We start from the raw sequence: 27,512 nt of genomic DNA, 5'->3' as shown, positions 1-27,512 counted from the left end.
CTCAAAACTTTTAAGTGGAAAATTCCAGAAATAAACCATTCATAAGTGTTCAATTGCACACTGTTTTGAGTAGCATGATGAAATCTTGTGGCACCGACTCAACCCTGCCCAATTCATGAATCACCCCTTTTCCCATTGTATCCAGGCCATATGCCCATTAGCCATCATCAGCTGTTTTGGTTATAAGATGAATTATTGTAGTGTAATCATGCTTGTGTTCAAATAACCTTTATTCTACTTAGTAATGATCCCAAAGCAATTATATTGTATAATTGTTCTTTTATTATTTCTTATTATTGTTCATTTCTTGCTGTGTCTAATTTTTTTTGTAGTTGTAGATGGACAGACTGCCTTTATTTTATTTGTTAATTTTTATGTGGTGCTGAGGATGGGATCCAGTGCCTCATGCATGCTAGGCAAGCACTTTGCCACTGAGCTATAGCCCCGGCCCTATTGCTGTGTCTAATTTTAAGCTAAACTTTATTATAGGTGTGTACATGTAAGAAAAAAAGTAGTATATATAGGGTTTATTTGTGGTTTCAAGCATCCACTAAAGGATGTGGAACATAATCCCCTCAGAAAAGGGGAACGACTCTTGAGTAATTGCTGGCAGTAATTTCTCCTTTGCTCCTCCCACATAACTCACAAAACCAGAGTGAAAAGACCCTAATTGAAGAATGGCTCCCCTTTGCCAGTTCAGCATAACTACAAACTAGTATCTAAACCATGTCTCCACTTGGCAAATAAAACCCAAATACAATCCAGAGTCAGTGGTGGGAGCCTCTTCTGCTCTGATTAACCTGGCATTAAACTTAATTTTTGTTTTGTTCCCCGATCCTCCAAAGTCCACCCACAATATCTGTGACTTATGGGCTTGTCTCCTTCTACATTGTTATATATTTAGCCCCTTTACCCACAAACAACCGATTCATCCCAATATTTAGAAATTTTGTTTATAATTTTTGTGTGATTAAGGGATCATGGGAAGCGTTCCAGCATGTAACACAGACCCATTATCTCCATTCTTCCCTTACTTTTTTCTTCTAAAATAGGGAGTTCCAAATTCTCTCATCTTCTCTTAGTGACTTTACCCAGAGGTACACAGCAAGTAAAAGGGTAGGCCAGAATTCAAGTTTGTTTTTTTGCCCTTTCTACCTCATATACAAATACCTATTAGTCTTTCCAAGGTCTTTGATAAGAAAACTCAATATTATTTTCATATACTCACATTTTAAAATAAACAAACTGAGAAGGCAAAGGTGAACTGTTAAAAAAAAATGCTTAACTGGATTCCTGATTCATTCCCTAAATGAATTTCTTTCATAGAAAATTGCCAAGTCATGGGCTGTGGCTGTGGTTCAGTGGTAGAGCACTTGCCTACCATGTGTGAAGTTCAACTCTTAGCACTGCATACAAAAATAAATAAAATAAAAGCATGCTGTCCACCTACAACTACAAAAAAAAAAAAAAAAAGAAAAAAGAAATTGCCAGGTCAGAGGCTGTTTCTTTTTTTTTTTTCTTTTTTCCTTTCCTTTCTTTTTTTTTTTTTTTTTTAGAGAGAGAGAGAGTTTTTAATATTTATTTTTAGTTTTCGGTGGACACAACATTTTTTTGTTATTTGTATGTGGTGCTGAGGATCGAACCCAGCGCGGCGCGCATGCCAGGTGAGCACGCTGCCGCTTGAGCCACATCCCCAGCCAGAGGCTGTTTCAAAGACATTTTAACTGAACTTTATTAGAACTACAAGGAGGCTCCTAATTTAAGTTTACCTTCCTTTCATTGAGCAAATACTTAATCACAATGACATTACATGGTTATATTTTTTATTTTAATATTTTAAAAATATTTTTATATATTTTTTTAATCAACAATATGTAATATATATACACTTACATATACATATATATTTATGAAATACAACATTTGTTTTGACTTATGTATACATTGAGGAAGGGCTAAATCAAAGTACTTAACACACATTACCTATGAATATGTCATTCTAGCATATTTATTATTTAAATTAAAGGCAATTGAAAGATAGTAGATGCAAGATGATCACTTTCATCTTCCTAGTATTTCTTAAGAGCAGATGAAATTCCCATGGGAAAGATACAACATCCTTATATTCTAGAATGAAAAGTCAAGATCAAGAGAATTCCATGGACCTTGTGAATGTAGTTGCTCACGAAATTTAGTTGCTTCGTCATAATTTACTGTTCTCTGTCCAATTCAGTATATAACTGACTCTGCTTCTTTGGGTCTTCCTTTCCATATTGAGACTCCTATGCCATATAAAACCTGCATTAAATAAGCTGGTCTGCTTCTCTCCTGTTACTCTAGTTTATGTAAATTTAATTCTTGGACCTAAGAGGATGGAAATGGAGTTATGCATATATTTAACATTTGTTTGTGTGTGTGATAAGAACACTTAAAATTCACTCTCAGCAATTTTTAAAAAATATTTATTTAGTTGTAGATGAACACACAGTATCTTTATTTATTTTTATGTGGTGCTGAGGATCAAACCCAGTGCTTCACATATGCGAGGCAAGCGCTTGATCACTGAGCCCCAGCCCCCCACTCTCAGCAATTTTAATAACATGTTTTTAATAACATGTTCACCATTATGTAAAATAGATCTCTTGAACTTATTCTTTTTAAATGAGATTTTTCTGTCCTGTGACCAGTATCTTCCCAATTCTAATTAAAAATGGGCAAAAGAGTGGCTAGGGTTGTGGCTCAGTGGTAGAGCACTTGCCTAGTACATGCAAGGCACTGGGTTTGATCCTCAGCACCACATAAAAATAAATAAATAAAATAAAGGTATTGTGTCCAACTACAACTAAAAATATTTTTTCTTAAATGGGCAAAGGAGTTGACTAGACCCTTCTCCAAAGAAAATATACAAATGACCAAAAAGCATCTGAAAGATGTTCAAGATCACTATCATTAGGTAAATGAAAATCAAAACTTTAAGGAGGTATTACCTCCGACCCATTACCACAATCACTGTCAGGAACTAGTAAGTGTTTGCAAGGAGAACTGGAACCATTGTGCACTGTTGGTAAAATGTAAAATGGTACAGTCCTTGTGGAAAAGAAGCACGGAGATTCCTCAAAAAATTAAAATTGATGAACTACCATATCATTCAGTAATCCCAACCAAAATGTCCCTGGATGGATAAATAGATATAGAAAATGCAGTGTATATATACAATAGAAAATTATATAGCCTCTGAAATGAACAAAATCCTATCAAATATCATGATGTGGATGAACTTTGAGGACATTATGCTTAGTGAAAGAATCCAGTCATGAACAAATACTGTATGATTCCATTTATATGATGTATCTAAAGTAATCAGACTCAGAAAGAAAAGTTGAATTGTGGTTGCCTGGGACTGGAGGAGGGTGAAAGTAGGAGTTGTTCCGGTGGGTACAGAGTTTCGCAAGGTAAGATGAAAAATTTCTAGAGATGTTACACAACAATGTGAACCCACTTACTACTAAACAATAAACTTAAACATGGTGCAGGTGGTAAATTTCATGGTTTTTACAACAAGTTTTTTTTTAAAAAGTAAAACCCCATTTTACCTTGCAGGATATATAAAAATAGGCAATAAGTTGGATTTTACCTGAAGGCCATAGTTTGTCAAGTCCTGCTCTAATGTATAGTTCATATTTAGATTTCACCGGTTATTTCAATTACGTCTGTTATGATTATCCTTTCACCCTCTGCAATCTCATTCAGCACCATCTGGCTGCTATGTCTCTTTTGCCTCCTTTGATCTAGAATAGTTCCTCAGTCTTTCTTTGAATTCCATGATCTCGACACTTTTAAAGATTATATTACAAGCTAGTTAATTTGTAGAAAATCCCTCAATTTAAATATTTCTGTTATTTCCTCATGTTTCAACCCAGGTTATGCATTTCCATCAGGATATCACAGAACTGATGTTGTGTTCTTCTCCAGGCATAATATAAGAAAGTAGAGATAATATCTACTTATCTTATTATTGGCAATATTGGCCTTACTCACTTGTCTGCCAAGGTTTTTCACTGTACAGTGACCTTTTCCTCCTTTAATAATCTATGATAAGATACTTGCAAATATCTACTATGAAAATATCCTGTTCCTTATCAAACTTTTATGTATTAATTTCAGCCTCCGTAATTGCCTGAATCAATTATTAATAAAATGATTGCAAAATGGTGACATTCTAATTCAGTCATTCTACCTACCTTCAGTAGTTGGCATTCAACTGTCAGGAAGATCTTTTTCTTTTCTCTGCATTTATGAACCCATGGTGATTTATTGTATAAGTTAACCTTAACCACTGAGATACATCCCCAGCCTCTTTTATTTTGAGACAGGGTCTCACTAAGTTGGTTAGGGCCTCTCTTAAGTTGTTGAGGCTGGCTTTGAACTTGCAATGCTCCTGTCTCAGCCTCTCACTGGGATTACAAGCATGTACCACGGAGCCTACTTTGTCTAGTTTTTAAATGCATTGTCATAGAAATCCATAAGGAATTCCTACCAGACATTTAATGCAAATAATTATTTTATTATTTCCATGATTTTACTAAGTGAATTGTTCCCTCAGAGAGCTAGATCAGAGTTCTTTGAAGCTTAAGGTCAGAAGACTGAATTGAATAAGGTTTCTCAGAGCAAAGCAAAAGCAATCTTTTCCCTTGATCCTTTGTTCTATACTGTGACTCTGTGTTTAAGTGTATATCAGCTATGACTTTGCCTAATCACCATGAGTTGGCTAGCTGCAACAATGAGTCAAAATGATTGGCAGAGAGATCCTGTTTGACCTGGTGTGGCCAGATCTTAACTGTACCTTCCATTTCATGTTAAGTAGACACATATTTGAGGAAGCCTATATAAGGTTTCTCAGAACAAAGCAAAGGCAATCTTTTCCCTTGATCCTTTGTTCTATCTTGTGACTCTGTGTATGAGTACATACCAGCCATGACTTTGCCTGATCATCATGAGTTGACTAGCTGCCATAATGAGTCAAAATGATTGGTAGAGAGATCCTGTTTGACCTGTTTGGCCAGATCTTATCTATACCTTCCATTTCATGTCAAGCAGGCACATATTCCTGACATTTTATTTGTCTAATTCTTACTTTGCAAAGGCTTTTCACACCTGCAGTTTTATTAGTTCTTTCAATATCAAGAAGCAGAAGTGTTGTGATTATCTGATATACTTGAAACATGTTTTGTTCGCAATAGGTATTTAATAAGTGTATTTTTAAATGTTAAAAAAAAAACAAGTTGTGAAAGTGGAGAGGAAAAAAAATGATATTTGAGGGCCTTACTACTTGCCAGTACTATATATCCCATGTCAAAATCTGTGTTAGTCTCTTCGACCAAAAGACTTAATAAGAACACCTTAGAAGAGGAAAAGTTTATTTTGGCTCTGGTTTCAGAGGTCCAGAACATGGTTGGCTGGCTGCATAGCTCTGGGCCCAAGCTGAGGCAAGCCATCATGGCAGAAGGGTATGGCAGAGGAAAGCTGCTCGGGACTTGACAGCCAGGAAACAGAGAGAGCTCTGCTCACCAGGGACAAAATATAAACCGCAAAGTGACACCCCTAGTGACCTGTTTCCCCTAGACATACTCTACCTGCCTAGAGTTACCACCCAGTTAATCCATCCAATCGAATGAATCCACAGATTCAGTTATCATTCTATTCTCATAACCTCATCATTTCACCTTTGATCATTCTTTTTTTTTTTTAAGAGAGAGTGAGAGAGGGGAGAGAGAGAGAGAGAGAGAATTTTTAATGTTTTATTTTTTAGTTCTCGGCGGACACAACATCTTTGTTGGTATGTGGTGCTGAGGATCGAACCCGGGCCACACGCATGCCAGACGAGCGCGCTACCGCTTGAGCCACATCCCCAGCCCACCTTTGATCATTCTTAATTGTCTCGTACGAGTTTGGTGGGCGGGGGGACACTACATGTCTGAAACATAACACAATCTTTACACCTATCCTGTTTAACAATGTCATGGGGCTAGAGGTCTGCAGTTGTTTCCCTAAAACCCACTTCTACGTGCCAGGCAAGTTTTGAAAATTCTCTCCTCACAGGCAGAGGTGGCTTCTTGATCAATTGCCAGAAAGTTCTTCTTTCATCTAGAGGAAAGATGGACTTGATAAATTCTCACCAGGAAAACATGGTGGCACAGGTTCCACCCATTCCTTTTCTGGATCAGACCGACAGTATATGGTTCTAGAAACCAAAACCACATGGTTTAAAAAGCACTTTGTTCTTCTTTCTGGAACAATAAATCCAAAGTAGGAAGTTCAAGGCTGGCACAACTGTTCATGGAACCAGGTGACTTTTTACTTTCTCTAGTGTCATCTCCAGTGGGTGGCTTTCTTCTCCATGGACACAAGAAGTTTGTTCCACCACCAAGACAGCACCTTGGTGACGGCAGGGAGAAGGACAAAAGTAGAAAGACGCATGTTTGCAGTACAATTCTCCCTTTCTGTTTTAATCAGGAAATCAATTACCTTCCTAGAAGCTTCACCCTATTTATTACGTTTCTGCTTATGTCTTACTAGAACTGTGCTACAACCTCAGCTACAAAGAAGACAGGAAAGTAGAGTTCTTTAACTGGGCACACTGCTGTGCTAAACAAACGTGGGCTATTGTGTAGTAAAGACAAAAGGGAGAATGAATAGTGGACAGGCAAACAGCATGATCCACAAAACACCAGACCTTTCTATCTGGCTCTTTGCTATTAAACGCAGGGTTTCTGTTCTCACGACTAAAAGGCTCAGGGGTCACTCCAGGTAAACTGGGCTAACTGGACTGCACGAAATAACCACACAAGAGACACAAATACCTTTTTCTTTGGGGTTGCTGTGATGGCTCCTCTGACCTTAAGGATCCGCAGAGAGAGAGAGAGAGAGAGAGAGAGAGAGAGAGCACACTCGCTGACCCCTTTTATTGAGGAGAAGCTATTCAAATGAGGCAAGGGGTCAGGTTTCAGGGGGCTGAGTCTATCTTCATGATGTCCACTGTCAGCAGGTTGACTGACACCTGGGTAGGCCACACCCAAGGGCACAGTAAGAGGAGGGGACACACACAAGGCACTTCCAAGGAAGATTCTATCCTAAACAGGGCAAGGGATTATATTACAAAGGAACAGGTGAGCATAGCTTCACCAATGGGGCTGTAGCAAGACACACCCATTTCTGTGACTGAGCACCTCAGCACCCAGTCAGGGAGTGTGACTCAGTCACATGTAAGGTTGGTTTCCCACAATTAAACATACATTGGAGGGCTGGGGCTGGGGCTCAGTGGCAGAGCACTTGCCTAGTATGTGTGAGGCACTGGGTTCAATCCTAAGCACCACATAAAAATAAATGAAATAAATGCATTCGGTCCATCTACAACTACAAAAAATTAAAAAATAACTTGTAAAAAATACTTTGGTTACTTCACAATATTTGTTAGAGAATAAAGAAAGCCCCAAATGGGAAAGAACATGTTGCAATTGGATGTTACCACTTGGGCCAAATGTCAGAGAAAGAGGGAGGCAGGTTGTCTTGTGTCCAAGGAGCTTTACCATGTCCAAATCTTTGTCTAGCCTGCTAAGAAAGTGAGGGAGGGGTGCTGTGGTTTCTTCAATGTTCATATTTGATTTTGTACCAGGATTTAGGGGCAAACATATTTGATTTTGGACCATGGGGGCAGAGGGTTGAGTTCTTCATACTCATCAATGAGTTTATGGCACATTACTGTTACCGGTCTGCTGAATTCTTTCCCTCTCTGTAATTTACGTGCATTATTAAAAAATCACTATTCCTTAGTCTTCGCTTCTTACTATCGGCAATTATGGTGATATATTTAATGTGTGTGTAGTTTCTTTTTTCCTTTTCTTTTTCTTTTTTTTTTTTTAACATGTTCTTATTTAAGATGGGCATACACTACAATTAACAGACCTCATTCTGTTTCTTTTCTACTGCAGAATTTGTTTTTAGGATCCATGCAAGTTGCTTTATATACATCAAACCAGTGTTTCTGATTGTTGTATTGTAACCCACAGAATGCACCCACCATATTTTAACCATACACTGGGTTATGGGCTGAATTGTGTGTCCCCTCCTTCCACCACAGAAAATTGATATGTCAAAGTCCCAAACCCTGTACCTCAAATGCAACCATATTTGAAGACAGGGTTTTAAAGAGGCAATTAAGGTTAAGTGAGCTCATATAAGTGAGTCTTAATCCATACAACTATATTTAAAATTGGACCTTCAAAAGGATGATTAAATTAAACTGAGGTCTGTAGGTTGGACTGTAATCCAACTGTGTCCTCATTAGAAGAGAGACACGAGAGATGCACAAATACAGAGAAAAGGCCATGAGAGGACACAGAGAGAAGGTGACCATCAATAAGCCAAGGAAAGAGACTTCAAAAGAAACCAAACCTACACACTGATCTTGGACTCCAGCCTCCAAAACGTGAGAAAGTAAATTTCTGTTGTTTAAGCCACCCAGACTATGGTATTTTGTTACGGCAGCGCTATCAAACCAAAATACACTCTCGAAAACACCTAGGTTTCTTTCAACTCTTCTATTGAAAAGCTTTTGCATTCAACAAACCCCTTTTACTGTGAAACTGACAAAGCTGTACAGCTAACATCTGAAAACCTTTTACTGCTATCTTACGTAAAAAATGGGGAATTCAGTCTCTTGGAGCGCTAAATCTTTCATTTAGCGCCTTGTTAATTGAAATCCTGGTAAGGAGAAAAGAGCAATCCTATACTCAAGGACACTTGATTGGTTTAGGTAATCCAGGGCATAAACTAATTTGTACTTACTGGATTGGCAAAAGGTAAAAACAACATCCTCACTCCTGATGTGAGCTTCAGTTAAAAGGAACTCTTTTATGGAATATTACCTGACAGTTATTTAAGTAATGAGCTACATCTATATCTGTTTATTTAGAGAGATGTCCATGATATTAAATCAGAAAAAAAGGGGTAAAGTACCATCTTTAGAAAGATCCTAATTTTATATTATGTATAATCCATGTCAGTCATGTAATTGACAAAGACTGGGTGAGGGTTTGACTGTATGTAATTGGATATGGTGTGGGTTGTCTGGGACTTACTTATCTCTATGAAGAACTCAGAAGACTGTTACTGGGATCTAGAGATCACCGAATATTAACCACACTCCTGTACTAATCTAAGCACTTGATATTTGACTCATTTTATTCTTTCACAAAGACATTTAATTTTCTTTTGTATTTTGGGGGGTATTTATTTTGTTTTTTGGTATTGGGGATTGAATCCAGGGGCACTTTACCACTGAGCAGCATCTCCAGGCCTTTTTATTTTTTATTTTATTTTTTTATTCTGGTTCAGAGTCTCTCTAAGTTGGTGAAGCTGTTCTGGAACTTGTGATCTTCCAACCTCAACCTCCCGAGTCATTTAATTTTCTTAACACCCACCTCCTTTATCGCTTAGGGATCTAATCCAGGGCCTCATGCATGTTAGGTAAGCCCCCTACCAATGAGTTACACCTCGCAGCTATAAGGTATGTAATTTTCAAAGTTACTCTGGGGGTAAGCACTATTCCCCACCTCCCTCAACCCCTGCCATCTTGCAGATGGGTGCTCAAAGCTGCACCACTAGTAAGTAGCTGGCACAGGCTTCCAAGAAGAGCACTCTTAAGATCAGCGACTTGACTCTGCCCAACCGCTGCCTTAGACCGCCTCTCCTCACAGAGGCAGGGAAAGGCCAAGTCAAGTGCTTACAGTTGCTGTAGTGTGATGGGTGTGTACAGGGGGCGCTTCAAAGGCAGAGAAGCTCACTTCTCTCTGAAAGGGTCTGGGAAGGATACACAGATGAGGTAACCCTTTTTTTGAAAGCTGAGTAGGTGGTGTTCACCAGGCACACGGCGTCTCTCTCACCCGGCATCTTTTCGCGGGAGTAAGGCTCCAGTGGGGCTGCTATTATTGGAAGCCAGCGCGCGCACACACACACACACACACACACACACACACACACACACACCACACCACACACACGCACATTCCTCAGTTCCAGAGTTCCCTCCCGTGATTCTCTGGCGGTCAAAGGTCTCAGGCTTCCAGAAATAGCTCCTCCCCGGAGAAGCCGCACCTTCCTGGCTACCGCCTTAAACTCAGCTCTCCGCTGCGCCTTCTCTTCCCCAGCAAGTGGAGTCTGCGAGATCTTGTAAGTAGACATCCCACATTCTCTTTTCTCTTTTCTCCCACTTCTCCCTCTCCTCCTCCAGGTCCTCCAATCCCTCTTTTTCCCTGCAGAAACGCGCCTGTTGAGGAGGGTTTGCGCTTACCCTTTCCTCTCCAAGCGCTGAAGGGGAAACTGGGGACCCGGAGGTCCCAATGCCTCAGGTCCAGGCAGGTTCTTGGGGTGTTCGGGACGAGTGCTGGAGGAAGGGGCAAAGTCTGGCTGCATTTCCTTTGCACCCCATAGCCGTACGAACTGGAAAGGGGCCGCCAAGAAACTTGCTGGACTGCGAACCCCGGGAAGGAGTGAACGGGACGCAGCAGGATCGGAGCCTGCTGCGAGGTGTCTGTGCAGCACGCCGCGCACTGCACCAGCCCCCTTCCCTCCGAGGGCGCTGGCTTCTGCAGCCAGGCTCTTTCAGGGGGCGCTTTCGAGGCTTGTGGCGAGTTCAGAATCACCAGCAATTGCCCTTTTGTAAAGAAAGGCAAGAAACTGGAATTAAAAATAAACAAACAAAAACCCGGGAGACTCAGAAGGATTGAGAAAGTTGGTTACCAGAGTCTGGGAGTGGCTTGGGGCGGGAATGAGTTATTAGTGAAAGGTAATAACAAAGGGCCAGATAGGAGAGTAAGTTCTGAGGTCGGCTGCACGAAAAGGTGACTGTAGTCAGAATATTGTATATTTCGAGGGCTGGGGCTGGGGCTCAGCGGTAGTGCACTTGCCTGACATGTGAGGCTGGATTCGATTCTCAGCATCACATATAAATAGATAAAGGTCTATCAAAACTTTAAAAAAAATAGTGTATATTTCAAAATTACTAAGTAAATTTTAAATGTTTCACCATAAAAATGTTAGGTAAATAAGGTGATGAATATGTTAATTAACTTGATCCAATCACTCTACATTGTATTACACATATCAAAACACAGCATCCCAGGTTTCAGAACCAAAAAAAAAAAAAAATCACGCTGTACCCCATCAATGTATAAAATTATTAGTTGACAAATAATATTATTTTGTTCAAAAAGACAGAAGAGCTGGGCTTGGACTGGACAGCCCTCAGCGCTCTCTCTGTAATGCAGACCTGTCCCCTCCGGGCTACAGTGCCCCCATTCCCGGGTCCTGGCCAGGAAACAGAGTAAGATCACCAATCCTGCAGGCTTGTCTAGCTGTCACTGGTGGGAAAGGCGTGGTTCCCACGTGACGCAGCCCAGTTTGGTGCCCAAATTCCTGACTCCAGAGCTCAGAGCAGGCTTAATCATCTCTTGTTTTGGGGTGGAGGCAAGTTTAAACTCAAATCCTGATTTCCCCATTGGAACCAAAACTAAAGAAAATTCGCTCCTGAAAATGGGGCGTAACATCGGCGCCACCCAGTGGCACGCAGGCGTCCCTGGGACTGCCTTGAGATGATGGCACTGTCCACCTGAAAGAAGTGAATTAATTTGGTTTTGTGTTTGATTCTTTTTCTGAGGATTTAATTCATGGAAGGTAAGAAACTGGAAGTATTTTCACGCGGAGCAGATGGTCACTGTCCTGGAGAAATTCAGCCTAGTGATGCCTGGGAAAACGTTCCACGTCAGTTTATATTTTTCCTTTCTTTGAAGGTTTCTTTAAGTACCTGTACATTGGCAATGGTAACAATGCCTATCCTATAGGGAAGTTCTGGGGATAAAATGATATCATGTATGCAAAGTGCTTAGCACAGCACCAGAAGCAGTAAGTACTAAATAAAAGTGGCTGACGTTACCTGATAACATGAGAAGTAGTATGTGTAGCTGTGCTATCTGGCCTCAGTGCAGTGTGACTAGAGAACTGTAAGAATCCAGTCACTTCAAGGAAGCTGACCATATGTTTACTTTGTTCTAGGAGCTTCAGGATGGTTCTTGCTAAGAGGTGGACCCTGAAGAAGCACTTCAGTGGCAGCCCTACTAATAGTGACTTTGAGTTGAAGACTGCTGAACTCCCACCCTTAAAAAATGGAGGTAAGTCAGACCCCTGAGATCTCAAAATTGTATCGGCTAGCCTTTGCTGCATAACAAACTACCCCAAACCTTGGGGACTTGAAGTAACAATTATTGATTAATTCACAATTCTGAAGGTTGGCAGTTTGGGTTGAGTTAAGGTGAGTGATTCTGTTGGCCTCTCACTCACATGTTGATGGTTAGCAGGTTTTCTGCTGGGGTGCAGGCCTCATGTCTCCTCTATGAGGCCTTTCTAGTAGGCTAGTCTGTTCTCTATCTCAGTGGTCTCCTGGAATTAGAGCAGCTGGAGTTGACAAATTCCAACATGCAGTTGCTTTTCAAGCCTCTATTTGTATTTTGGTTTCTAATAACCCATTGGTCAAAGCAAGTTAGATACCCAAGACCATATTCAAGGGGAAATACAATTCTTTTTCATTTTTATGTTTTTATTTAGTGCTGGAGATCAAACCCAGGGCATTACACAAGTACTCTACCACTAAGCTACCTTCTCAGTCCCTGGAAATAGATTTCCTGATGGGAGGAGTGGCCAGAAGGCCCGCACAAAAGAGTAGGAGGTATTTATAGCCATTTTGCAGTCTGCCACACTGGCCTTTCAGAGTCTTACATATGAAGACCTTTCAAGGTCTCACATAACCTCTATGTCGTAATGGAGGATGCTCTGCTTTTTTTGATCATTGAAACTCATTCTTGGGTTCATTGGTCTTCCTGGCTCTGACAGGACCATGGGGAAAATGTCCTCTGTGTCCTGGTGAGCCTGATGATGACAGAGCATGGATTAAGAAGATGGCCCTAAGGGGCGTTTATGAGTGGGTACATTTTTGAGAAAAGAGGATGCAGTCAAGTAGCATGACAAAGTTATTTATCCCAGTTAAGTCGTGATGGTTGGGACTCAGATGCAGAATTCCAGAAAATTATGTGAATGAGGGTCATTTCAGCAAAATACACATTCTTTCATGATAATTAGGACAGGTTATGAAATCCTATGTGAGCATGATCAAACCCAGGGCATTACACAAGTACTCTCCCCTACATTCTCAGTCCCTGGAAATAGAATTCCTGATGGGACTGAGTGGTTACAGATGGGGCCCTGGGCAAATTACTTAACTTCAAATAAAATGGAAACAATAGTTGAGAATATCAAATGAAATAATCCATGTAAAGCAAGGAGTGAGTGCTGATAAATAACCACATCGTCACCATCATCATTGTCACTGTCACCATTACCATCATCATCAGCTAGGCTGGGCCAAACATGAGAGCCCTTCTTGTCTCTTCTATAGGAAGCACAGATGAGGGGCTGGGGTGTAGATCGGTGGTAGAGTACTTGCCTAGCATGTAGAAAGCTCAGAATCTGATCCCCAGCCCAGGGGAGGGGGTGGGGAACGGACCCTGAAGCAAAAAGATTATCTGCATTTATTTAGAGTGCCAAAAATGGCACAGGCACCAAGCCTTGAGTTTCTAACTGCCTGTGGAATACTTATATTTTGTAGAGGTCCTGCTTGAAGCTTTGTTCCTCTCCGTGGATCCTTACATGAGGTATTATCTTCCTCCTCAAAATTCTTATGCTGTGTGATGGACCCTATTCTGAATTACTGCAATGCACCTTTTAAAATGCTCAAAGGAGATGCATATTTTTAATTTGATACAAAACACTGTCATTTCTGCGTTTCTCCCAGTATTGTATCAATGATGGATTCACAGATGCTCATCTGAGAAGCATAATGAGGGATTAACATGGTTGCCTTCTTTTACAACCATCTTCTCTCTGCTCTGCACAATTTGCCTTTTATTGTTCACCAGAATTGCTTCTGGGGGAAAAAAAAATGAAAAGAAAAAAGAAGCTAAGCCCCAATTCACCCATTTCATTTGTGGTAAATAATATGGCCAGAAATTGCTGAGACTAAAGCCAGATATTCTTGCCTTCCATTGACCTGTGTTCTTTTAATTTAGGTAATCTGTAATTGACTTAAATTTATATATTAGTAAATAACTTGGGTGGGGGGAATAAAAAGCCTTCCAGGCAATAAATGCCTCAGTAATTTTTGCCAAAGTAAGTAATATATTCATTCTTCTTTTAAATATTTTTTTCATGCTGAACATGGTGGTGCACACCTATAATCCCAGAAACTCAGGAGACTGAGGCAGGAGAATCACAAATCTGAGGCCTGCCTCAGCAACTTAGTGAGGCTTCAGCAACTTAGTGAAACCCTATCTCAAAATAAAAAATGAAAAGGGTGGGGGATGTAGCTCAGTGGTGAAGCACTCCTGGGTTCAATCTCCAGTACCAAAAAGATAAATAAATAAATAAATAAATAAATAAATTCAGAGTTCATTGATAAAGATTCAAATCTGAAGTGTAAAATGCAGTGTTTTTTTGTTTGTTTGTTTTGGTTTTTTTAGTTGTCAATGGATTTTTAACTTTGTTTATTTGTATTTGGTGCTAAGGATCGAACCCAGGGCCCCACACATGTTAGGCAAGTGCTCTATCATTGAGCCACAACCCCAGCCCCTAAAATTCAGTTTAAAAATGTTAACTAGCATCCTTTTCTTGTTTGGCTAGTATTTTAGGTATATTTTTAAAGTTATTGATAGGAACTCACCTCCAATTCAACACGGTGGTAAGACTCTCCTGTCCAGTCATAGGAAGCTACTGCCAGAGTACATCTTAGGGGTCACGGAACAGAACTGCCCCTAACGATTTCACCTGATTGTGCCACCCTTGTGTATCTGGGTTTTATTTCTGTACATACTTTCCCAATGGTTTGTTCATTTGGCTTGAAATTCAAGACGATTTTCCCCCCATGCTCTTAAAACTAAGAATGGAATTTTATTTTTTTCAGAATAGCATCCAGAAAATTGAAGGAAGGTGATTTAATGATGGGGGAGCAAGTGGCCAGGTAATTATTTTCATTTGTCCCAGTGCTTGGGAAATACACTTCTTCCTGACCTCTTGCTGGGTCCTGTCTCTGTTCATTGCTCCTACTTGAGCCTGTGTAGTTCACTCACTTTTTGATTTGAAAAGCCCCTTGGGAGATTCTGCCCACTTCCTGACTAACCAAGAGGGAGGGAAGATGTGAAATTGTCAATCTTGCCTCACTCTGCCATCCTTACTTTTAATTACTATCTTAAACAAATGTATTCATCCAATTAATGATTATTGTAAAAACTCAAATAAACCAAAAATTTAATCTTGAAACTGAACGGTAAAGTCAGTTGTTGTTAATGGATTGTTATTTCAAAAATTGTTTAGTGCACATAGTTTTATATAGTTTTAAGTGGGAATATATGCCATTCAACAAATTGCTTTTTTCTCATTTAATATGTCATAGATATCTTTTGTTAACAGTATGTAAATATATAATCTACCTTTATTAAAAGTTGCAAATTATTCCATTATACTCTGACATTTAACAAATCTGCTACTGATACAACTGTTTTTTTTTTCTACTACAAATAATTCTTCAGGGAGCATGTATGTATCTGTGTATTCTTTGTCCACTTGGAGAAGAAGGCTTTGCATTAAATTCTCAGTGGTATAAATTCTAGCTCAAAGAAGATGCATATTTTTTATTTGAAAAGTTCACCACAATTTGCCCTTCAAAAAGATAGTATGGGCCAGGCACGGTGACGCAGGCCTGTAATCCCAGGGGCTCAGGAGGCTGAGACAGGAGGATCACCAGTTTAAAGTCAGCCTCAGTAACTTAGTGAGGCCCTAAGCAACTCAGTGAGACCCTGGTCTCTAAATAAAATACAAAAAGGGCTGGAGATGTGGCTCCGCGGCCGAGTGCTCCTAGGTTCAATCCCTGGTAATCACTCACCTCCCCCCAACAAAAAAAAAATAATATGAGCCTGGATATGATCTTGCACACTTGTAATGCCAGCTTCTGAGGTTGCTGAGGCAGGAAAATGGCAAGACTAAGGCCAATTTAGGCAATTTAGGGAGACCCTATTTCAAAATAGAATACAAAGGGCTGGGGATGTAGATCAGTGGAAGAACTGTTATCTAGCATACACAAGGTTCTGGGTTCAACCCCAGTACTGGGTTGGGGAGGGTTGAGTATTCACTCCCACCAACCAGTAGTTTTAAAGAACCTCTTTCCTTACACGTATGCCCATCCTTTTTTTTTTTTTTAAAGGAAATTCTTTCAGTATTTTTTTTTTTTTTGCAGTTGTAGATGAACAGCATGCTTTTATTTTGTTTGTTTATATGTGATGCTAAGGATTGAACCCAGTGCTACACACATGCTATGCAAGTGTTCTGCCACTGAGCTACAATCCCAGTCCACACATATGCCTATTCTTTTCCATATTGGTTTTGTTGTGTTGTGCTTTGGGGCTGATGTGCTGCACTGGGAATTGAACCCAGGACCTTGTGCATGCTAGGCAAGCACTCCACCATTGAGATTTACCCCCAGCCCTTTCCATTGGTGTTGACATTCTGAGATGAATTTGTTGATACTTCATGTGTAGTTTGTATTTCTTTCATTACTAGTGATGTTGACCTTCATTTTGTAAATTAATTATCAGTTTTCTTCTCTGAATTATTTATGTCCTTTGCTATTTTCTTTTAGGACTCTTCCTCTGTTTTATTGATTTGCAGTTTTTTGTTTTTGTTTTTGTTTGTATGTCAAAGGCATTAGTGTTGCAAATATTTGGGTCTCTTTATCTTTCTACAGTATCCAATCATAATTAAAAATTTTTAAATATTTGCAATTATGGCCTTTTGATTGCATCTTATGCTTAGAAAACTTTTTTACCTCCAAAAGGGTTAAAATATTTATTCATGTTTTCTTCTATATTTTTAGTTTAATTTTACACTCAAATTTGCTAGTCATTTACTTTGTATGTTGGCATAAGGAGTGAGGTGTTTGTGTCTTCATGACTAGTGGATTGGCATAATCTATTTGTTCAAATCTTATTTGGATTTTTATTGATATTTCAATGACCTTGTAGATTGATTTAGAAGAAACTGATATTTTTATAGTCTTTCTCTCCAAGTACAGGGTATGCTTTTCCATTTATCCATTTTGCCTTATATTCCATTACCAGGGTTTTTCCCACAGATTTTTTTTGGGAGTCTTGGGGGTAGGTACCAGGGATTGAACCCAGAGATACTTCACCACTGAGCCACATCCCCCTGCCTTTTTATTTTATTTTATTTTTGAAAAAGGTCTCACTAAGTTGCTTAGGGCCTCATTAAGTTGCTGAGGATGACCTCAAATTTACAATCCTCCTGGGATTACAGGCGCATGGAACTGCACCTGGCTTCCCATAGGTTTTATACATTTCTTGCTAATAATCAAAGAATGAATGTGTATTGTGTTTACTGAATTGGCAGAGACTTTTAAAATCATAATACTCAGTAATGGAGATGATGTGATGATACTTTCACTCATTGGGTAATATCCATTAATGGATGATGATACATTATCAGTCCAGAAGTTGGCACAACCTTCTAGAAAGAAAGCTGTCGATATGCATCAAGAGTTACAGATGTTTTCATACTCTTTGACCTTGTAATTTTACTTGTAGAAATGTTGTCTAAGGAAAAAGTAAATTCATATTTATCAGTATTAATTAAAATGTAATTTACATTAGGAAGGATACTGGGAATAAAATAATGAATAATTAAATTCATTATAATTTTGGGGGGGGGATTAAACCCAAAAGTACTTTACCACTGAGCTACACCCTTATCCCTTTTTATTTTGAGACAGAGTCTCCCTAAGTTGCTGAGGTTGACCTATAACTTTGCAATCCTCCTTAGCCTCCCAAGTCATGGGATTACAGGCATACACCACTGTGCCTGCTGCTTGTTATAGTTTTTTAAGGATTCTTAATGACATGGAGAAAATAAAAAATTACATAGACCAATATAGTGTTGATAGTTAAATTTGGTTACAAACGTTACTTCATATGAGCACAGTGACACACACCTGTTGTAATCTCAGCAACTCGGGAGGCTGAAGCAGGAGGATTGCAAGTCCAAGGCCAGCCTTAGAAATTTAGAGAGGCCCTAAGCAATTAGTAGGACCCTGTCTCAAGAAATAAAAAGGGCTGGGGATATAGCACAGTAGTAAAGAACAAAAGCAGAAACAAAGCCTTGGTTCAATCCCGGGTACCAAAAAAATATTTACTTCAGTTGTGTAAATATGTATAATATACATCTTAAAGGATATCACTAACATTTCCATAAAATACACAAAGATATTAGCAATTACCTTTGTGTTTGTGGATTATAACTGATATTTTTATCTTACCTTTTTTACGTTTTCTAGAACAAAATGTGTTATATAATCTTATGATCTGGGGGAAGCTAGTAAAGAATAGTGAGAGTGGGAAAAAAAAAATAAAAGAACTGAGACGGAAATGGGGCAGCTCAGAGAGGGAGTCAGGAATAGCTAGGAGCAGTCAGTGTCCTGCAAACCCATGGGAAGCCTTCATGGTGAGCCTCAGTGTTGAATGGAGTACAAAGGTAAAATGGGGTAGTGATTAAAGGATGGCCACTGGATTTTGGAATCGGGAGGTTGTTGAGACCTTCATGGAACAGTGGTGGCGGAAGGCAGGTTATTAAGAAAATGGGAAGTGAGAAGGATTAGCTTCAAAAGCAACTAGAAGGAGGAAGGTGGGACGATGAGAAGGAGCTTAAGAGGTGGCAGAATGAGCCTGCGCACATGCTGAAGCAAAGGCGGTGGAGGGGGAGGTGTTAGCGATTCAGGAGAAAGGAAGGCAAAAGGTAGAGGCCAGGCCCTGAAGAAAAGAGGCTGCTGTCCAGGCCACCTGGAGCCAAGGAAGGAGGCTTCTTGCTTAAAAAGGAGAGAAGTAGGTGAGGCAAGGATGGACTTCTCTCTGAGGGACCCCGTTCGATGATGACTAGGGGTAACTGGAGAGGTGACAGGATACCACTCATGGAGGTCATCCTCGGGCCCATTCCTGAACACTAACAACACTAATGTCACAGCATCCCAGCCCCTACAAAAGGGAAGAGGTGTCACATGTCTTGATGTGCTTTTACCTTTCAGAGTTGTGGAAAGTAAAAACTCAGCATTCCCCAAAGGAACTCTTGTACAGGCTTATTTGGGCTGGACAACGCACTCCATTTCTGATGGGAAAGGACTGGAAAAGCTGCCTACAGACTGGCCAGATTCACTTCCACTGTCTTTGGCTCTGGGGACAGTAGGTATGCCAGGGTGAGTTTCATGAGTATATTTCATTTGTTTGAATGCCTGACCCTCGGGTTTTCCAAATTGGTTGGTCCAGAACTTGGCCCACAAGAACAGACATGAAGCATTATAGGCCTAGAATCAAAAACGTTGAACTCAGAGCAGAGAGGAGAATGGTGATTAGCAGGAGCTGAGGGCTAGGGCACTGGGGAAATGCTTGTCAAAAGATATAAAATTTCAGTTAGACAGGAATTTCAAGAGATGTACAACATGGTGCCTATAGTTAACAATATATTGTATACCTGAAAATTGCTAAGAAGGTAGATTTAAAATAGTCTTACTATGCGAAGTAATGTATATTAATTAGCTTGATTGAGCCATTCATATATACATATTTTTTTCAAAACAACCCATTGTACATTATAATATATATATACAATTTTCACTCATCAAGTACAAATTAATAAATAAAGAGAAGGAAAAGGTGGTCTAGAATTAGCCTTGATGCTGAAGAAAGGAGACGGGAATCAGACGCCCAGGTAGAGAGGAAGCACCATAAGAAGTGACATGGCACATGATCCCCACCAGTGGCCAGCACAAGGGATGGGGTAGAAGAGGATCTGAAGTTTACTTAGTTGAGAGGAATCACAGTATTGTTCAGTCACTCCGCCTGGAAGAGGTTTAAAATATGCTGATGGCCATATCTCTCAGGAAGACTCCTGGGTCTACACTTCAGTTCCCAGCTGAACTTTGAAACCTCAAATTTCCTTTTATGCCCTGGAGAAACAAGGCCATTATTGCCTTTAGTGTCCCCAAAACTTTGTCAGCCTGAAATTCATTTCTTTCCTTTCTCTAAGTGGTGTGGTCTTTTCTTTTTTCCTTCCTTCTCCACTCCTTATTCCCTTCTTTGAAGAGCTTCTAAAGAATGAAACAGAAATATAGACCCCTAAATGGTCAGTCTATTATAAAAACAACTTCCATAACCCCAAGTTCATATTCCAGTCAGAATTTGAACTCGGAGTCACCAGTGCCAAAAGACATTGTGAAATTAGAGGCGGCTCAATGACTTCTCACCTTCAATTAGTGGACATTAACCAGAATTAGATTGCATCCTGGTTTTTTCTGCCTGCCCTTCCTTCACTCTCCGCTGGTGACAGCTCTTCCTCCTACCTTGTCATCTCACCCATCCTTCTCTCTGCGCTGTGAGTCAGGTGGAGGAGAGCAGAGGTGAAGGTAGACCTGAGGGAACTTGGGAGCAAGTCTCCCATGACTCAGCCGGGAAGAAAGTTAGTTGAAAGCTATTAGGAGATCTTGACTCCCATTCATCTCTTCTAAGCCTCTAAAGAATGCACTTTTACTCCCATCAATCAACTTTATGCCAGTGGTTCTCAATGACTGAGGGGAGAAGTTACATCATGCCTGTTTCTAAGCATTCTCTAGCAACATACCACCTATTTGTTGAGACTACCCGCCATGGTGGATCACTCCAATGAGATAGGTCAATTTTTAAGAATGCTTGGACCATTGCTAAAAATTATAAATGATGTTAAATTTTGAAATCAGTGTATTTCAACTGTCCACACTCCAGATTTAATATCCTCCCCCCCCTAAACTATTGTGTCATTCCCTTCCATTTAGTTGAAAGACCTCATGTGTTTTGCTCTCTAGATTGTTGTTGTCCAGTCTTAGCCATAGTGTACCTTGATTTTCTCCCTAGGATTTCTTTACACCTGCCTATTCCATCTTATCTCCATTTGTTAGTCCGCTTTCTATCACTATAACAAAATGCCTAAGATAACTAACTTATAAAAAGAAAAGGTTGATTTTCGCTCATCATTTTAGAGGTCCCAGTCCATGATAGATCGGCCAGTTGCTTTTGGGCCTGTGGGGAGACAGCACATAATGGCAGGAGTGCAAGGTAGAACAAAACCATTCTCCTGTTGGCCAGTTAGTCAGATAGAGAAAGAGGAAGAGACCAGCATTCCACTGGCCCCTTCAAAGCATATCCCCAATGACCTAAAGACCTCTCTCAAGGCCCCACTTCCTGAAGCCTCTGCCACATCTTAACAGTGCTTGCCAACTGGGGAATAAGCCTAAAACATGGGCCTTTGAAGAACATTTAAAATACAAACTGTGATTTATTCTCCAAGCCACTGTTTCTATGAAGTCCTCCTTAGTCCAAAGTTCACCTTTGACCTCCCCAAGAATTTCTTTTTTTGTTGATGTCTCCATCTTATCTCCATTTTATTTTTAAAAGAAATTAGTTTGGAAAAGGCCTTGTATATCTTAGGTCAATATACAAGCTGACCAGAAATCCCAAGGAGGTGGATTCAGGGAGGACAGATGTTGGGTGCCATGAGTTCATTAGTTGATTTCATCATTAGGTGAACATCCTAGATTATATTTACACAAACTAAAATAGCTACAATGTTGCCGTAGTCCGACTGGGTTAAATAACCGAGAGCTGACAAGCAACTTGAAGGTTGAATCTGGAACTACTTTATTGCGAGTGAACTCAGCAGAAACTGAGAACTCAAAGTAGCAGGCACCCAAGGTAGCAGGAGCCGCTTCTCTGTGGGACAGCAGAGGTACATATACCCAACTAATTACACACAGCTTAACTTAATTGACATCATCTAGACACAGCAGTCAGTCATTAAGGAATCCTCACCATCTTAATGGCTCATTGGCGTTGGCTCAGAAACCACTCCTCCTAGCATACTGCCAGGCGCCATCTTAACTTGGTTGTGGCCCTCATCACAATGTCATATAATTTTATGGACCACTCCTGAACATGCAGTCTGTCCTTGACCAAAATATCATTATATAACTCATGACTATATTTGAATCCTCAGAAAAAGAGGGCCCAACTGTCATGGACCCCAAATATAAACAGAGGCTGAATAAAACAATGTCATGCTCTGCCGCAGTCTTGGCTGGGCACAAGATCACCAGCCACCACACACCTTGTAGATTCAAACAGCAATTCTTTATTCCCGAACTCACACCGGCCTCTACACAAACACGTTCTGGGGAAATCCCAGTTCTCCTGCACAATTCACATCCCAAATACTTTCTGAATTCCACGAGAACTCAACGGGAACTCAGGCAGCAGGAACACCCTATTCCCAGCAGCAATAACCTTAAACCTGGAACTTCCCTAAACCCAGATTGTCTTAAACCGGGAACGCCTTAAATCCAAATTATCCTAAACCGGGATACTTCCTAAAACCTGCAGGATACACCCTAAACCTGGATCCACCCTCGTCCTTGAGCAGGGTCACCTTTCTCAAACACACATGCAATGTCACAGCAAATTTCCAAGGCAAGTCCATTTAACATGGGGTACGCTGGCAAGGAAATTTCGATGCGTCATTCCTACTTGGCAATGGCCCTCAGCAATGCTCACATGTGGGTTCTGTTTTACACAGAAATAGCTTTAGATGAATTTGTCTGAAATTTTGCAGGTCCCTTAACTGTCACTATAATACATATTGATCTTTGGCACAGAACTTAAGGGTGCAGAAATACATCTTAAAAATTTATCTATGACTGAACTTCATTTCTTTCTCAGGCCCTTATTTGGGCCGGTTTAGTAAAAGAAAACATTTGGTGAGTTCTTGCTGGCAGAATGGGGACAACGTCTCCATCTTAATCGGTGTCAGTCTTATGCTGTTCCCTCTCAATGTCTTCCATTCCACCCCCTTCCAAGTTTTAAGCCACTGGGGTATGGTAGTGTCTTTATCCAGTCCCCACCGTGACTGTCTACACTGCATCTCTGTAGGCCCAGTGGTTCTTTCTTGGCAAGCTAACCTCACATACCACTTCAGGGCACATGGGGAAATTCAAAGTTCTTCTATACCTCTCTGGAGCTATCAGAAACTCAGGATGCTGATCTGAGCCTCTCATGCCTATCACAGCATAACGTCCACCCTGCAGCCAAGGCACTGTTAACACTGAGGCTTGCTCTGTGAAGCTCACCATCTCCCTAGGACTTACATGGAGACAAGGCATGAGTTCTCCATTCTTGGAGCCCCAAAGTTTAAGTCTTTCTTCATCCCTGAGATTTGACCTGAACATGGATGTGATGAAGCCCCATCCCAGCCAATTCTCTATTCCCTTCCTATTTCAAATCATCTGAATTCTTATCTGGGAGTAGAGAAGAAGGTGGACCAATCGTCATTTCCTGTATTTCTTACTTGACTGGGCCCCATGACACTGGGCTACTAAGAAATCCTTCAAGGTTTATATAAAAGAGGAACAAATCTGCTCACATATCCTGTTTTCTTTCCTTAGCCTAACTGCCTACTTTGGCCTGCTTGACATCTGTGGTGTGAAAGGTGGAGAAACAGTGTTGGTTAATGCAGCGGCAGGAGCAGTGGGCTCTGTTGTGGGGCAGATAGCTAAGCTCAAGGTAAGTGTCTTCCTCCAGCAACATTTAGTCAAAACCCGCAGAGCACATTGGGAATGCAGTGTGAACACAGAGATCTTCCCTAGCCTCGAGGAGTTTACAATCAAGTCAGTGGATCTTGCTTGGAAGTTAGAGATTGGAAAGTAGGGGAGATGAGGAAAACATGTTGCAAAGATAAACTGAATGATATTTGATAAAATTCAGGTATAAATCAGGAGTGGCCTCCAGTTTGAGTGGGATTTTGTAAGCAATAATTATTTTTTTTTACAAGACATTCTTTTGCCACAACTTAACCTCCTTTATTCATTACTGCATTGTGCAATAGAGGAGCTTGAAGCTAGGCATGGTAATCCCAGAAACTCAGGAGGCTAAGAAGGAGGAGTTCAAAGCCAGCCTCAGGAAAATCAAGGCATTAAGCAACTCATTAAGACCCTATCTCTAAGTAAAATACAAAATAGGGCTGGGGATGTGGCTCAGTGGTCAAGTGCCCCTGAGTTCAATCCCCAGTACCCCAAAAAAGTAAAAAAAGAGGAGCTTGAAATCAGCCAAAACAAGAATCATTGCCCACATGTGGCTCCATTACAAACTGTTGCACCAGCAAGAAATGGGCAGTGAGCACAGAGCAGTGGGGCTCTGTCCTGGGAACTAACTCCTGGAAGGCATTCAGGGCACAGAAATGTTGCCTCCTATTCTGGCAGGTCTCTGCTCAAGGGATCCAATCTGATGGTGGGTGTACAGGGCAATAGGCAGATTGGACCTGGTCAGGATTTGTTACCACACCGTTAAAATATTCCAAGCTGATCTAGTTTAGTTAATCTAGCTTTGTCAAAGGCTGGGATTTAGGACTCAGGACCTAGTTCCTAGGGTTGAGGTGAATGGAATGCTGATGGGTTCAGGGCTACACCCAACAGCCAAGGATGAGGGCTGGTCTTCAGTACTGATGGGGGTTTGGAATACAAATATAAGGCTGCCTTAGAGGTGGCAGAAATTATTTATTTAAAGAAGTAAGTAATTAAATAGGAATAGAGGTTGAATTTTATGAATGCCATTTCAGCATTTATCCCATTCATTTTGCAGTCACTGAGTTTTATTAATTTTCTAACATGCAACCATTCTAGTATTTACAGAATAAGTTTTATTTAATATGGTATGTTATAGATTTACACTTTTGGAGTTGACTTGATAATTTTTTGGTTTTGGTGCGGGGGATTGAACCTAGGGCCTTGCGCATGCTAAGCACATGTTCTACCACTGAGCTACACCCCAGCTCTGATTCAATAATATTTTAAAGAGAATTTTCACATCTGTATTTACAGGTGAGTTTAAAGTTTTGTTGTTCCCCACTCCCACCCCAAACTGAAGAGTGTCTAGCCAGACTTGGTTTATGTTGGACTTACAAAATAAATAAGGAGTATTTCCAATACTTCAAATTTCAGGTGTTTTATTAAAAATACAAGGAATTTTTATTCCAGAAGTTTGATAGGATTTGTATTTAACCTTATGCATTTATATTCAACTCTTCTGTTCATTTTATGTAATTTTATCTTTTTACCCCATCTAAAAGTCTCAGTGTATTAACAGGTAAATTTAAGACACTCATACAAATTGTCAAAACTGGAATGTTGGGCTGGAGATATAGCTCAATGGTAGAGTGCTTGCCTAACATGCATGAGGTACAAAACTAAATAAATAAATAAATGAAAAGGATTGGGGATATAACTCAGTGGTAGAGTAACCCTGGGCTCAATTCCCAGTACCAATGGGAAAAAAATCTGTTTTATTTAAATTCTGCTAGTGTCTATATGCATATTTTCTATACAAAAACCAAACCTATATGTCTATGAACTTCTAATGTAGTATATTCTACTCCTGTATTCTACATTTTGTTTTCAACAGTCTAATTTTATTTACAAAATTTGGGGGAGGGGTGTGGAACCAGGGATTGAATCCAGGGGAGCTTGACCACTGAGCCACATCCCCAGCCCTTTATTTTTTTAAAATGTTTTATTTAGAGACAGGGTCTCACTGAATTGCTTAAAGCCTCACCAATTTTCTGAGACTAGCTTCGAAGTCACATCCTCATGCTTTAGCCTCCCAAACCCCTGGGATTACAGGTGTACACCATCGCACCCAGCAACAATCTAATTTAAAAATTCCATATTATTAGGGCTGGGGTTGTGTCTCAATGGTAGAGCACTCGCCTCGCATGTGTGAGACCCGGGATTAATCCTTAGCACCACATAAAAATAAGTAAACAAAATAAAGATATTGTGCCCTCTATAACTAATATATATATATAATAATTCAGTTTAAAAAATTCTATATTATTAAAATGTGTTGGTTATGACATCTAATTTTGCTTGGATTAGATCCCAAAGACATGACCCCTTTACCTCATAGCTCTCATTCTGAGAGTGCTTTCTGGAATGCTCTCCATTTTGTCTATGATGAAGCAGCATCTAGCCCAGTACTTTGGACCAAATCAAGGACTAAGGGGGCACTACCTAGAGAGCTGCCCATCATATGAGCCAGAGTTGAAGTTGCCCCAAGAAATAACTTACACATCATTGCAAGGAAAGAGAAGCCTCAAAATGGAGAACTCAGGAAGTCAAATGAATAGGTTGTTAAAGAAGCAGGTTGAAAGCCCAGCAGCCCAGGTACACTCATACCAGCCTCTGCAGGGCTCAGGCACACAGCAGGCTGGATCCACCCCTTTCCTGGCGGGGCAGACACTCACCAGAGCCTAGCCTCTTATGCAGGGTTGCCTTCTCTGACCAGCAGACTACCATGGAAGGTCAACAACAGTGGCCTAGATCTACCCACTCCAACTTATGCAGGTCCCAGATCCAGGATGCAGTAGTATCTATTGAGGGACACCAGCAGGGTCTGGAAGCCCAACATCAAGGTGAGGTACAGACAATCTGTACGTGTACTACAAGAATATAGGGAAGAAACTCTCAGATCCACACTGCAAGAAAAGAAGACACATAGACAATATGAAAAAACAAGGGAGGAAAATGCCCCAAACAAACCAGAACTCTATAGTAACAGAACCCATGGACAGCAAAGTTGATGAAATGTTGGAGAAGTTCAGAAGGTTCATAATTAAAATGATCTGTGAATTAAATAATGACCTAAATGAGCAAATACAAGCTCCAACAATGAAATAAGAGAGCAAATACAGGTAGCAAAAAATTTGCTGATATGAAAAAACAAATAACCCAATCAATAAATGGGCCAAGGACATGAACAGACACTTCTCAGAAGATGATGTACAATCAATCAACAAACACATTAAAAATGTTCATCATCACAAGCAATTAGAGAAATGCAAATCAAAACCACTCTAAGATTTCATCTCACTCAGTCAGAATGGCAGCTATTATGCATACAAACAACAATAATTGTTGGTGAGGATGTGGGGAAAAGGCACACTCCTACATTGCTGGTGGGACTGCAAATTGGTGCAGCCAATATGGAAAGCAGTATGGAGATTTCTTAGAAAATTGGGAATGGAACCACCATTTGACCCAGCTATCCTAGGACTATACCCAAAGGACTTAAAAACAGCATACTACAGGGACACAGCCACATCAATGTTTTTAGCAGCACAATTCACAATAGCTAATTTGTGGAACCAACCTAGATGCCCTTCAGTAGATGAATGGATAAAACAAATGTGCCATACACACACACACACACACACACACACAC

General features: G+C 40.3%; 1 protein-coding gene across 2 annotated transcripts in view; it reads left to right on the top strand.

Annotated features, from left to right (window-relative positions):
• The first annotated feature begins 10,071 nt into the window (after nt 1–10,071).
• Ptgr1 (prostaglandin reductase 1) overlaps nt 10,072–27,512 on the top strand; it is a 28,768-nt gene continuing 11,327 nt past the window's right edge. Inside the window, exons 1-6 of one of the 2 annotated variants that reach the window (XM_026391121.2) lie at nt 10,072–10,227; nt 12,109–12,224; nt 13,715–13,760; nt 15,065–15,121; nt 19,247–19,414; nt 23,684–23,801. In XM_026391121.2, the coding sequence (XP_026246906.2) occupies nt 12,119–12,224; nt 13,715–13,760; nt 15,065–15,121; nt 19,247–19,414; nt 23,684–23,801 (495 nt within the window). In that variant the 5' untranslated portion in view covers nt 10,072–10,227; nt 12,109–12,118. Of the gene's footprint in view, nt 10,228–12,108; nt 12,225–13,714; nt 13,761–15,064; nt 15,122–19,246; nt 19,415–23,683; nt 23,802–27,512 lie in introns of those variants that run through there. The other variant, XM_026391122.2, reaches the window with a different exon arrangement.

The sequence above is a fragment of the Urocitellus parryii genome, chromosome 4 (genome assembly GCF_045843805.1).
Source record: "Urocitellus parryii isolate mUroPar1 chromosome 4, mUroPar1.hap1, whole genome shotgun sequence".
Lineage (NCBI taxonomy): Eukaryota > Metazoa > Chordata > Mammalia > Rodentia > Sciuridae > Urocitellus > Urocitellus parryii.
The sequence above is the reverse complement of the archived record's forward strand: the minus strand, read 5'-3'. Positions and strand labels throughout refer to the sequence as shown.